The sequence below is a fragment of the Neolamprologus brichardi genome, chromosome 6, assembly GCF_056152115.1.
Source record: "Neolamprologus brichardi isolate AB-2024 chromosome 6, ASM5615211v1, whole genome shotgun sequence".
Lineage (NCBI taxonomy): Eukaryota > Metazoa > Chordata > Actinopteri > Cichliformes > Cichlidae > Neolamprologus > Neolamprologus brichardi.
In genome coordinates, this window is record NC_142109.1 from 12310672 (window position 1) to 12324192 (window position 13521).

The window sequence follows — 13521 nt, forward strand, 5'->3', positions numbered from 1 at the left end:
TATGCATATATTGTTTCCAGAGAAATCGTGCTCTCTTAGATCTACAGCTTCATTACGCCACGCTGCCTCATGGTGTGGCATCGATAACTGTACTCATGTCTACAGCGACAAAGCCACTGTAACACAAGTGTGTTTAATTAGCAGTTAGGTCTTGCATGCTGAGTGCCGGCTGCCACCTTAATACTTGACATTAACTTAGACAATTGAGGGGGTTTCTGCGTCCTTCAGCAGAAAGCAGCTATTATAGGAGTCGCTACTCTTGTATACTTGAACTAAAATAGCTGGAGGCTTGTTTCAGGCTTTTTGCAGCCAATGCAGAGAGAAGGGTAAGGATTAAACAACAGAGTGGGTAGCGTAACCCTCCAGAGTAATGTCATCTAATGAATGTATATGGATGGTGTAAATCAGTGGTCCTGACCTTAGCCGAGTCAGTGATGTTGTCCCAGTAAGGACTGGGAAAGTCCAGTTGCCCTCGAAGGATTTGGTCAAATAAGTCCTCTTGCTGGTTATTCTCACTATATTGAAGGAGAAACACACACTCAGAAAAACAACTCAGAATTTATAATGCATTACTCAGCAAACGTGACATACATCTAAACTGTGAAAAAACTGAACCATCTGTATTGTACTTTGCATAATAAAATCCTTTCATTTTGAGTTTCAATTTGTGGCTACTGCCATAAACATGAAGTGCTAGAGATGACATATGGGTCACATTAACGTAAATCAAATGACACAATCCTTAGCACAGTGACTAATATCAGCGACAGCGTACAGATGTAGCAAACTGACAGTGATGAAAGTCAAACTGACAACGTGGCTGAATTTCTGCTGACAATTTAGAAAAGATTGAATTTTTTGCTCAAAGTCATAGACTGTATATTAATGACTGGCATAGCCTTCAGGACTGCAAAGTTAAGCCGCACTCGTTTTAATGGTCAGCAGGGGGTGGAAAAATAAGAAGATAGAAAAATCTGACTTCTGGCCTGGTTATGACCTATTTAATTTATAGACTCAATCTATATCTCCACTTTCTATTTTAATACTGCACTATCTCACTTTAATGAGCTGGGGTGTCATATAAAAAATAAATACAAAGTAAAGCATATTTTAGGGCATGACTAGCTTGTCATTGATATATCGACACCAAATGAACTTGAACAGCATCCTCGCTCATTAAATCGAGGCAAAAAAAGTATGGTAGCAATATATGGCATCACCTGTTATCCACCTGTGATATAGTATCTACGTTTAAAACTGAAAACCACTTCCCTCTGCATGTTTGTTTACTGAACTATGTGAACAAAGTACCTTCTAAAAGGAGGGAATCCACACAGGAGGATGTAGGTGATGACACCTGCGGCCCAGATATCCACCTTCAGGCCATAACTGTGAAATGAGGGTAAGAACAGAGCCAGAAAAAGACTAAATCGTTTAAGCAAACTCTTTCTGGACATAAAAATACAGAAAAAACATTTTGACATTTGACAAATGAAAGTTTCTAATCTGCTGTAACGATACAACAGTACATATTACATAAACGTGCCTGCTGCCACGTACTGTATGCGTAGTTTGTCTTGCTGTATTGTACACTGGTTTAGCACAATACTAAAGCATATTGCGTCAAAGCGTCCAGCTTACCCTGACTCAACGATGATTTCTGGAGCCACATATGTAGGAGTGCCACATACAGTATACAAGGGGCCCTCGACTACTGTAGCTAGGCCAAAGTCTCCAAGTTTCAGTGATTTGGTGCCATCTGGGTACTCAAAAACCTAGAATGAAATACTCATTTAAAGCCCACAGAGGATCTGGATTTGTTGTAAGACCCACCCCAGCATGTTTGTAAATACAGCATGTTTGTAAATTCATACCAGTAGATTCTCTGGTTTAATGTCTCTGTGGACGATGTTCAAGCTGTGTAGGTACTTCAGCGCTCTGGCGAGGTTGTACACCATGACACTGGCGTCTCTCTCTGTGTATTTGGCCGAGGAGGTGATGGCGTCAAATAAATCGCCTCCCTGCGAAAATATGACAACTGTGTTTCACACAGTAAAACGAGAAATGACCCCTCTCCCCTCAGCCACCCACTCCTCCCTCAGCCTCTACTGCACCTTCACCAGCTCCATAACCAGGTATAGTTCAGAGGGAGTGTCCACCTCCTCGATCAACATGATGATGTTGGGATGTTTCACCTTCCGGAGCACAGCGACTTCATTTTCTATGAGGTGCTCCTAGAAAACACACACACACTCACTCAGAGTTGGCTAGCGCCCCGGTGTCTACGCTCAGTTGTTGCGCTAATAAAAGATCTGAGTTGTGCGTTAAACGTGAGCGAATCCTGGTGTGTCATCGTGTAAGTGTGTGAAAGTATGAGGGTGATGCGAACGAGGGTGTGAATAAACAATATCACTTAATCGAGCTTTGAGCATCAGAGGCACACAGGTGTGACCGTGCTGTGCACCAACATATGATCCCTGCTTACGTCTGACCGAAAGTGACACATGCAAAGGGAGGAATAAAAGGAGGAGGCAGAGAGGAACAGAAGTGAAACCTTTCCGCTGCACTTTGTCTTGTCGATAATCTTCAGGGCAAACTCTTTCCCCGTGGACCTGAACAGAAACAGTGCAATTAGGGGATAACACTGAACGCAGCAGTGAAGCTACAGCAGTGTCTGTAATTTAAATGGAGTGCTCGCCGGAGACGCTCGGTTATGGTTTTGCAGGAGCGCTGCGTCACATCGTGGGGAGGAATTCTAGATGTAGCAAATAAACTTTGTTATGCAGAGTGTGAGCTGTGAAACCGTGCAGGCACACGCCGGCTTAACGACATCGGCCGAATAATTGTGCTTCCCTGGCTTTTGCTAATGAGATCACACCCAACATGAGTGTAGCCAATTGATTCCAAAAAGGTAGCTGTGCAAATGTTTATTCAATGACATATACACTGTATTTTGGTAAGAAACTGAGAATCTAAACTGTTTGTTTACAGTGTGTTCCCATAAGTACTTTCTAGGAAGGTGCAAGACATCATCTTGCACACGCACACACACACACACACTCAACAGGCCCCTCTTTGTCACCTCCACCTCCCTGTCTGTGTGTTGACTGAGATTAAAAAGGCTAATGAAGTGAAATCACTCCTGGGTTTAATCCATGAGATATTTCTGTCTGCACAATGCCTGTCATCAGGACTCAAACGGCTTGACTGGGCAGTGACCATAATGTGACACATACTTCAATAAGCTGCACACGGGGAGGAGGGACACTGCTGTGCGTTCACTGCAGATTTCTGCCAACATTTCCAGTCTGATCGAACGGGTTTCACTTACCTCTCCACACAATCTTTGACCACAGCAAAGTTGCCATCTCCGATGACTTTGCCAATCTTGTATTTTTCACAGATGCTTGAGGCATGCGAGTGCTGGTTCCCATTAACTGCCGAGGAGAGACAAAGGTTATAAACAAGCAAGTCTTAAAGGTACACAAAACTACGCTGAAATCTAGCAGTGTAGCCAGGCTTTCTTTGCCTCAGCTGGCTTGAAAAAAAGTAAAATCCAAGTCAAAGGTAACAGATATCATGCTGGTGGTTATCAGTTTTCTTTATTTAACACAGACTTTCTGTTTAAGGCTTTGTCTACTCACAGAAACAGAGTTTTGGTGTCATCTAGGAAAATTAAAGGAAGATTGCTTTAGTGTGTTGCCGGGTTAAATTTTAATCATTCTAAATTACTGGCTTCAAATAGTCTATAAGTGTAACTGATTAATTTTCTAATCTAAACTCTAGTAGTTGCAACTCCAGCAGGTGTCTCACTGAGTTAAGCAGCAGAGTCTCTGTAAAATTACTCTGATCATACCTTCTGGACTCAGCTGATTGGTTTGCTCCTGATGATTGTTCAACGAGCCATTTATATTTGGGGAAGAGTGGTGATGTGACGGAGGGATCTGTGCAACAACAAACAACAGCAGAGATGAGAGCTCGGCCTCATCAATACTCAAACTGGCAGCAAAATAACAAACAGTGTCGACAAACATAATGATCGTCGTTAAAACGCTGCTGATGTATTACTGGCTTGTTAGTGACTTTGATTACAATAAAAGGAGACATATTCATTTTCATATTCTTCCAGATGTAGACGATTTCAGATGTCTGAGTTTGACCACTTAAATGAATCATTCATTTGTTAAGAGAGTCATTTCAGCAGCTTATGTCTACATTTCTGAAATGTCAGCAATAAATGCATGCCACCAGCACTAAAGATCAGAAAAAGTTCACTCCCCATCATGCACAGCAGTGCTTACATACCGCACTGAGCCATAATGTGCATTACCTTACAGTGAGGATCTATTTTTAGGTAGCCCTCTGAAGCAAAGTTGAAGGTGGGACAGTGTCAAGGTCCCTTTTATAGGTAGATACATAAAAAAGCTTTTTACTTTGATAAATGACTTGAAGTGACTTAGTGGTGCCAAACTAATGTGGATGGATAACTCTGGGCTCACAGAGGAACTGCGCAAAGGTGGAGGAGGTTAGCCAGCTGGCTGGATCATTCAGAAATGACAGTCTGGGACTAACACAGATTTACAGGAGAATCCATCAATAAAGCAGATTATTATCTTAAAATCTAGTGAAAACACATCAGGGAGCTACGACATAGCCTGCGAGTCATACAACATGACTGACAGTCAGTGGCTTGATAAATTCATTTGATGCTGATTTATTCTATTTCAGGGTATGTAGGTTGTGCATCCTTGCCTTATCCCTAGCTTTGCAATAACACCACTAGCAGCACTAATTTGGATTTAAAGTCTCAGAGGCAGAGCTACACTGAAATCAGTGTATTCAAGCTAATCCACTGGTTAATGGGTACCAGTGAGCCAGAAAAATGCAGGAAAGACGGCTATATGTTAGCAAATGCAGCTGGAATATAGAGATTTAAAACATTTTTAGGTAAAATGTAAATAAAAGCAGAATGCAATCATTTTAAAATCCCATAAACTGATATTGTATTCTCAATAGAATGAAGAAAGCAAAAAAACTAAGACTTTTTGCTATTTCATGGCATAAACATGTCTGGAAAAAAGTTCAATCAGAGGCGACAAAAGGCTGGAAGCAACATTTTGTAACTAATTAGGTTAACTGGCACAGGTACTGTAAGTCACATGACTGGTAATGAAAAAAGCATCTGAGAAACTGTTCACCGTGCCATCTACAAACACAAGTTAAAGCTCTATCATGCAAAGGAAACACCATATCTGAATATGATTCAGAAACACTGCTGTTTTCTCTGGGCTAAAGTTTATGTAAAATGGACTGGGGCGACCTGGAAAACTGTTCTGGGGTCAGGTGAATCAAAATCTGAAGTTCATTTTGGAAAACATGAACACTTTGTCCTCTGGACTAAAGAGGACAGGGGCCAAACAGTTTTTCATCAGTGCTCAATTCAAAAGTCTTCATTTGTTGCTTGAGGGCCTATGGAATTAACAGCTTGTTAAGTTGTTATGTTTCCATCCAATGTCTTTTCCAGGGAAGGGCTTAAAATTTTCAGCAAGAAAATGTCATCTATTACAACAACATGGCTTCATAATAGAAGAGCCCAGGTTTGAACTGGCCTGTGCAGTCCAGACCTTTCGTGAATTCAAAATTAGTGCATCGTGAAATGAAAAAAATAAATAAAACAAAGACGACCGAGGACTGTCGAGCAGCTAGAATCCTGTAAGGAAACATTCCTCTCCTAACAGTCCAGCATCTGGTCTCCTCAGATCATAGATGTTTACGCCTGCTGTTAGAAGAAGAGGGCTTATCCCAACTCTTTTTGAGATTTAAAGTGACCAAATTTTTCATTATTTTAATGGTAATATGGGTTTATGAGGTTTGTGTTTTAGCATTATTTACATTTTACAAGGCATCACCAACATTTTGAGTTAGTGCTGTAAAAATATATAAAATTATATACTGGATGTAAACATTTCTTTACCTTTAAAGCAGTTTTAACTTTGTGCTTATCTGCATCTTATCTAGACAGTTTTACTAAAGGCGCTTGTTTGATCTCAACTAGGACGAAGTGAAGGAGTCAGTGTCAGCACAAATGTGTGAAATTCTGTAGCATTATGAACTAAACTTTAACAACGTCTGTCAGTGTCTCGAGTGACTGTCAGTGTGAGCCCATGCATATATACACAGTACACTGTATAAAGAGAATCGCTGAGACTTTGTGGGTTCTGGTGCAGCAGCAAGCTGTGGGTGTCTTGTTACTGTATAAAATGCATTGGATACACAGTCTTACCTTAAAACTGGGGGTGGTTCGAGGGCTGGTAGGGGATGGAGTAGAGGACTTGGTGGACTTGTGGGTTGAAATACCATTTACTGTGCATAGAGAAGAAAAACAGGGCAAGAGTCAGTGGGATTATGAGTTCATCATTCAGAGCGTAGTAGTTGTAGTTTAGGAGTAATGCACAGCTTTGAGGAGAATCCATCAATAAGTCAGGCAGTGACTTATAAACATGTTTGCAGCAATATATACTTTTGAGATGTTTAAAACGGCCAGTGATACCAGTGCTAAAAGATAACCTGTGGTTATCCAATGCAAACTGTATCACACTAGCATACTATGCACTTGGTAGTAAAGTGAATCGTCAAACAGCCCTCCCTGTGACTCACTCACAAATTCGCAAGTTCTTTTTTAGCAGGTTGCAGATTCTCTCCATGAGGGGGAGGTGTGTGGTCATTTTGAGACTCCTCTACACTTTTAGTACCTACAAAAATACCATTATTCTTTCACTCTAACCTCTACATGAGAACAAATCAAACAAAAATAAGTGAAATCACTCTTACTACAGGTAACGAGGCTGAATGATTGCAGAATTGCAGATTGCAGTCTAGGCTGATGCCCCTAGTACTGATCACTTTGGTTTATGTAGACACAATACATTAAAAAAAATGTATTGATTGATCATAAAAGTGAGTTTTTTGTAAATTTGCCTGAAAATTCTCATTAGATTTCACACGTTTGCATATACTTTATCACTCTTTTAAACAAGAGCACACAGCAGGGACGAAATCCTCTATTGTTTGAGTGATTCATTCTCTCAAGAACAGTCTATTTTTGCTTCGCTCTCTATCGGCTGCTGGCACAAATACAGAGCCATAATGCGTCAAACTTTAACTCACAGTCATTCATCTGCATAAACCCAGCCGAGCTGAGGAAAATCATTTCACACTGCCTACAGGCTGCGTCTTTGCACTCACATTTCAGAGTTTAACTTTTTAATTTCATTAGAAACTCAAAGTGTTTCTTCCTAAAGGTACTTCAAAATCAATGCCTCAGAAGGCAGTTTACACAACATGACATAAGCCTGTAGATTACAAGCTATTTTCTCAGCATCTCATCTGCTATGGATCAAGAGGCATGTGATGTACAGTGAGCAGCTATTCACTTAGATTATAATTGAATTATCATAGACGAGAACTGTTTCCTTTCAGAAGCATTCTTCAGTTGCTCATTTCTAGCAGTCAAGAGATGCAAAATAATGCCCAACAGGTCCTGTTTCTGTGCTAATGTGCTACTCATGTTTAGCTTTCTGTGCAGACACAGTAATATCAGTTCATGGCTTTAAATCACTCTGCAGCAGCTGGCTCTCTAACAGGTAGTTGGGTAGAGTTCAATGCATCTCATTGGCCTCAGAAGAGCGAGGGAGAGAAAGAGGGTCGAAGTACAGAAATGTGTCTTGTTTAAATACACTGATCTGAGATCTGAGGAGCTACAGAGGAAACAGCTAACAGTGCTAAAAATGGAAAGAAACACAAACCAGTGTTCCTATTTTTGGCCCTGATTTTCATTTAACACAAGAGGACCAATTAGTGGAAGATTGAATGTTAAGAAAACTGCTTTATTTCATAGACTAGGTTTTAACAAGCTAAAGTAGCTAATAGTAGCTAAAACAGTCAAGTCTGTTATGTTTAGAAAATTTTCGTGTTTGCTCCCTAGTTTGAATTCTCAGTTTGGTTTTTTCCCAGCATAACTGCAGTCTCTGTATTTGGTTGTAAATGTGTTGTCATATTGGATTTGGCTCCCCATTCATATGCTATGGTTAAGCTGCTAATGATTAGTTTATCATTAACCATCATTAAAACATATATGAATGTCAAGTATGGGGTGATGCTAAGACTAGACAATTTTAAGAATAGAGTAAAGGCGAAGCTTCAGTAATCAGTATTTATTTAGATTATGTAATTCAGAATTATACAGGGTGCCACGCCTGTCAGCTAAGAACAGGAAAGTGAAGCTACAATTCACTCTGGTTCACCAAAATTGGACAATAAAAGGTTGGATAAACGTTGCCCGGTCTGATGAATCTTGATTTCCGCTGTAACATTTGGATGCAGTGATGGATCCCGACCTATATAAATAGATCACGGTTGTGGTGGTGTGTAATAGTGTGGGGGATATTTTCTTGGCACACTGTGGGTCCCTTAGAACCAACTGAGCATTGTTTAAATGCCATAACATACCTGAGGATTGTTGCTGATCATGTCCACCCCTTTATCTTTTACTTTATTTTACCCTTTACCTATTAATTCAATACAGCATCTTTGGAATGTGGTGGAACGAGAGATTGGCATCATGTAGGTACAGCCAACAAATCTGTAGCAACCATGTGATGCCATCATGTCAATCTGGAGCAAAATCCCTGAGGAATGTTTCCAGCAACTTATTGAAACTATGCCACAAAGAATTAAGGCAGCTCTGAAGTCAAAAGAGGGTCCAATAGAGTAGACTTGACTTGATGCTAACAGAGTAATACAACATGAAGCAGTTGTGAGCAGCAACACTGAGGATAATCCTGGATCATTTATGGGGGAATCAAGCTTAGCTTTTTTCTAATAAATTTCGACACAACAGGTAGATTCTACATCAGGCGTTTTACTCTTTGACATTTCACTTTTGCGGTAAAAGCTCCAAATGGTTATCAAAATGGTTTAAAAGTTAAATATTATTGGACAAATATGAAGATTACCCCTGAAAACGTTGGGACAGCAGATTTGGAGTCACTGCTATTTATATAAAATGTCAAACTAACAAAAAACATTTTATAACCATAGACGTGAGCACAACAGATTTCACAGCACAACATGTTAAGCCTCACCTGGGGACTTGACTGGGGACTGCGTGGTGGAGAAGTGGGCAGGTCGCCTTGCTACATAACAGAAAAAAATGCAGAGCATTCAGCTTAATGTAACATCTCTCAACACAGCACAAAAACTGCTCAGAAACTATGGACAGTTTACATTTAAGCTGCTAAATAATCATTGCCTAACCTGTTACAGTCTTATGTTGGCTTTAGTCGAATGGGATTTTTTTTTTCATACATACTATATGCTGCAATAACTTGCAAGAACTGACTTTGCCTGGATTGCAGACGTATGAGGTGGGAATCACCACACATTTTTATAGACTATTATTTTTAAAATGATTGTGCAACACGTGCCTCCTACCTGCACCGGGGGACTTGCTGCGCCGTGAAACTCCAGGGCTTTTAGCCGTCCGGTTTGGAGTAGCAGAGCGGCTGTATGACGACTTTAGCACTCTGCATTCTGGGAAAACAACGCAGTTAAAGTCACCACAGCATTCATACCACTAATGATACTCCCTGGAGTCTGTGAAGCAGGACAGAACTTGTTTGTTCATGAAGAACTGCACAGGTTTACAGATTTGTACATATCAGTACCTGCTCCACACCAGCCTTTCATAACTGACTGCAGTAATAGATAATCATTTTGTACACTCTATTTCTATTGCAGTCCAACACATACATTCAAATCATCCAGAGTGCAGTGTGACCCATAACGTATATCAGCAGATACAGAACCTGGATGAATAAAGCAGTTCTAGCTATGAAATAAAATATTAAACAAAATCTTTTTCCAGGACCAACAAATATAGTTTCCAAACTGATTTGTGCTTCATGACTTAAAAGCTAACCTGCTTACATCTGATTACCCACTTTCCTCTACTCAGTCATAGGGTGTGTCCTAGACCTATCTTCTGTACTCTCAGCAGAGTGCAGTGTGCCTTTTTATGTATCTTCAAAGACCTAATTCTTACAAGTGGAGCACAGCAGTCTAAGTGGGACAAAAGCTCTGAACTATAACTGGATACAGTCAAACCACCATCAGTTAACGTGTAGTGTGTCAGGATATGCCTCCCTGTTGTTAAGCCAACCTGACCAAACAACACAAATATCAAACAGGATGTCAGTATTTTGGACTGCAACTAAATTAAACTTCCTCTTCTTCCCATGAGGTTGTTCAGTCTTGGCTGAAGTTATGTGCAGCTATGACAGTGAATGCATGAGCTGATTATACAGGTCATATCCTGTAAGTGTCCTCTAAAGCTTTCTGCATAATAAAATACAGAAGTATGCAAGACACGCATAACTTATGTACAACACATACAGTACAGAACATTAAAGTGGGATTTTTACAAACACATGGACTTGACATGCCATTCAAAAATTAAAATAAAATAAAAAACAAGAATGCAACCTTCTTCCCTTTTTGACAAAAAGGATGTGTGTTTAAAATATGCAACACCATTTTCAATTTATTATATAGCTACAAACCCAGTTTGACAAAAGCTGGGATGCTTTATAACATGCAAATTTAAAAAAAACAGAACGTGATGATTTGTAAATCTCTGAACTCCATATTTTATTCACAACAGAACATAGAAAGCGTACCAAATATTTAAACTAAGACATTTTACATTTTCATGAAAAAATGCTCCGGATGCTGGAGAAGTAAAAAGTGAAAGAGCAGCCAAAGCTCATTTAAAATGAATAAACTTTTCAGCAGTTCAATGAATTGAAATGTAAAATTCTTTTTGAAAACATGGATGTTGCATCCTCTGGCTTAAAGGCAAACAAAATCATCGGGCTTGTTATCAGGACTCCGTTCAAAAGCCTGACTACTGGCCTATGGAATTAGTATCTTGAACATGTTAAAAGTCATATAAAGTTTTTAGATGAACAAACACTCCCATCTAGATGATGTCTTTTTCAGGGACCTTGCATATTTAAGCAAGATAATTCTAAAACGAATGCTAATTTATTACAACAGCATAGCTTCATAGTAGAAGAGTCCGGGTGCTGAATCAGCCTCCTGCAGTCCAGATCTTTCCCCAGTTGAAAACATTTGACATTACATTTCTTAAAATGATACATTTTCTCATTTGATATGTTTTCCATGTTCAAAATTCCAGTCAACAAATCACATATGGCATTGCACAGGAAAACACACAGCATATCTTGATGTCAACTTTTCAAAAGGAAGGAGTGTTTCATGCAGCTGCAGGAGAACAAATAATGGGTTAAGAATGTCGTGCTAATACAGAGACACACACAGAGACATATGTTTGGTTAGTGTTAGTCAGGCCTACCAGTTGTAAAGGCTGTGGAAGCCTTACCACTGTGATCCAGCACAAAGTCGTCTTGGGCATAGCGAAACTTCTCTGGTCCGCACGCTATGAAGACATCATCATCTCCGAAGAAGTCCTGCAGGCAAGTAATCTGGAGACAAAACAGTAAATATTAAGGAGTGATGAAAAATGCGGATATCACATTTTTCAGATCTAAATCCTCATTGAAGTATTGATTTCCACACGTGAAATAATTAAACACACACCATCTAATCTGCTTTAGCCTGTGCCACTGCAAACCACAATGCAACCCACATATTCACACTATGCCTGAGTATTAAATACCTTTTCTGTTCTGTATGGGTCTTGCTGCCACTTTCCAGATATACACAACTACAGGCCAATTATAAATAGCAGATGGAAATAACAGCGCTCTTTTGAATGCAGTGACGCTGACTGAACAATGTTTGTGTCTTGCATCAACTGAACTCATCAAAATCTAGAAGAAGTTAAGAACTGTTATGAGTAATGATTTATTACATTTATTACAGTAAAAGATACAAGATGCCTTTTAAGACAAGCTGGATTTCACAATTCATCCTGCCAAATGTGCCATTTCCAGAAACTTCATTAGCTCTAAGTTTAGTAGTAATTGTATTTAGTAATTTAGTAGTAAACCAGAACAAGTTTTAGCTACATGTTTAACTGCAGTGCTTTTAGATGTAGACACTGTGCAATCAGCTAAATAAAACAGGCCAATTAAAATTAGTCTGCATGATGCTTACAGTATGGTAAATTTGTGACTGCGCAACTGCTGTGTCACAAATACACTGAGCGTGACAGCACGACAAGGTCAGAACCTCTCCTGACACCCAGAATACTGCAGAGTTAATGCAGAGTCTTGAGAGGGAAGCAGTACAGTTCGAGGTTGTGCCGCAGGGTAATTTCTCTTCCTTCTTCTATTCTGTCTCACACCGTGGTCGTCATTTTCTCTGCAGCTCAGAGCACTTTTTGTTTTACACCCACCACCACCCACCCCTGGAGACGGAAACAGAAGCTACTTTTAAGCTACACTGAGTCGTGCCCATACACACACACACAATCCCTCTCTAGCTGTAGGTGGACAAGTAGGAAGATAAAGGAGCAAAATATCCGTTCATTATCCCTCCCACCACTGCATGCATGTGTGCCCACTCGCTGGCAGTCATATGAGTTGTGTCCACACACACACAGACACACACTTTTGCAAATAAGAGGTGGGGTACTGCATGGCTAAAGACTGTGGGCAGATGGATCCTCTAGAGGAGATTAGGGGTTGACACAGCGGGGAAAGTGTATTTGTGTGTGTGATGGCCGACAGAGGAACAGGTGGTGCAGAAAAGCAGAATGGCCACTGAAGAGGGTTAAAAAATAAAAAAAATAAAACAGAGATGGAAGCTGACATAAAATAAGTTAGAAGTGGAGGAGGAGTAAAAGCTTACAATGATGAGAAGTGTAGTGTTTGACATAAATTCATAAACTCAGTTACTCGTGTATTAGCAATAAGTGAGACGCACAACGTGTCTGCAATCAGACAGTCTGAGTTCAGAATGAAAAATTCAGTATCCGTGACTTTCTTATAGTGAATGCAATTTCTTTTCAACTTTTATGACAACTAACGACCTCTTTTACTGGCAAAACTGAGGAGCAGTGCTGCTGTGGGGAAAATGTCTGCAGAATTTGTGTCCATGCTTAACTGTGGCAGATTACTGAAGATTTGACATAGCTGAAGTGAATGTCATTCTTTAGACAGGCTCTCACTCAGGAATTTGGCAGCTGATCCTCACACTGTACAGTGTAAGCACAGGTGGTAGCACCCGCCCCAGGGAGCGTCCGATGCGTGTCAAAAATGGACTGTGGTGGACTACGAACTCTCACGCTCCTGCTGCATGAGGATATTGGGTAACGTTTCCACTTGACCTCTGACCTTGATCCTCATGGACTGCTGTTTCCTTCGGTGTTCAGACATCATGAGTGATGACACTTTGCTGCATTTTCGCTGTGTCATTTGTTTAAGGACAACGTGAGACAGCAAAGCACAGACTGCTGAGGTGAGCAGCGAGCACCGT

General features: G+C 40.2%; 1 protein-coding gene across 2 annotated transcripts in view; it reads right to left on the bottom strand.

Annotated features, from left to right (window-relative positions):
* The window catches only part of dclk2a (doublecortin-like kinase 2a), a 49910-nt gene that overhangs the window by 13814 nt on the left and 22575 nt on the right, over window positions 1–13521 (bottom strand). The window contains exons 3-14 of one of the 2 annotated variants that reach the window (XM_087841700.1): window positions 11462–11564; window positions 9493–9591; window positions 9144–9194; window positions 6284–6363; window positions 3857–3944; window positions 3332–3437; window positions 2555–2612; window positions 2115–2234; window positions 1875–2021; window positions 1642–1775; window positions 1312–1389; window positions 419–515 (exon numbers count right to left, since the gene is read on the bottom strand). In XM_087841700.1, coding sequence (XP_087697826.1) covers window positions 419–515; window positions 1312–1389; window positions 1642–1775; window positions 1875–2021; window positions 2115–2234; window positions 2555–2612; window positions 3332–3437; window positions 3857–3944; window positions 6284–6363; window positions 9144–9194; window positions 9493–9591; window positions 11462–11564 — 1161 coding nt within the window. Of the gene's footprint in view, window positions 1–418; window positions 516–1311; window positions 1390–1641; window positions 1776–1874; window positions 2022–2114; window positions 2235–2554; window positions 2613–3331; window positions 3438–3856; window positions 3945–6283; window positions 6364–9143; window positions 9195–9492; window positions 9592–11434; window positions 11565–13521 lie in introns of both variants that reach the window. The other variant, XM_087841699.1, reaches the window with a different exon arrangement.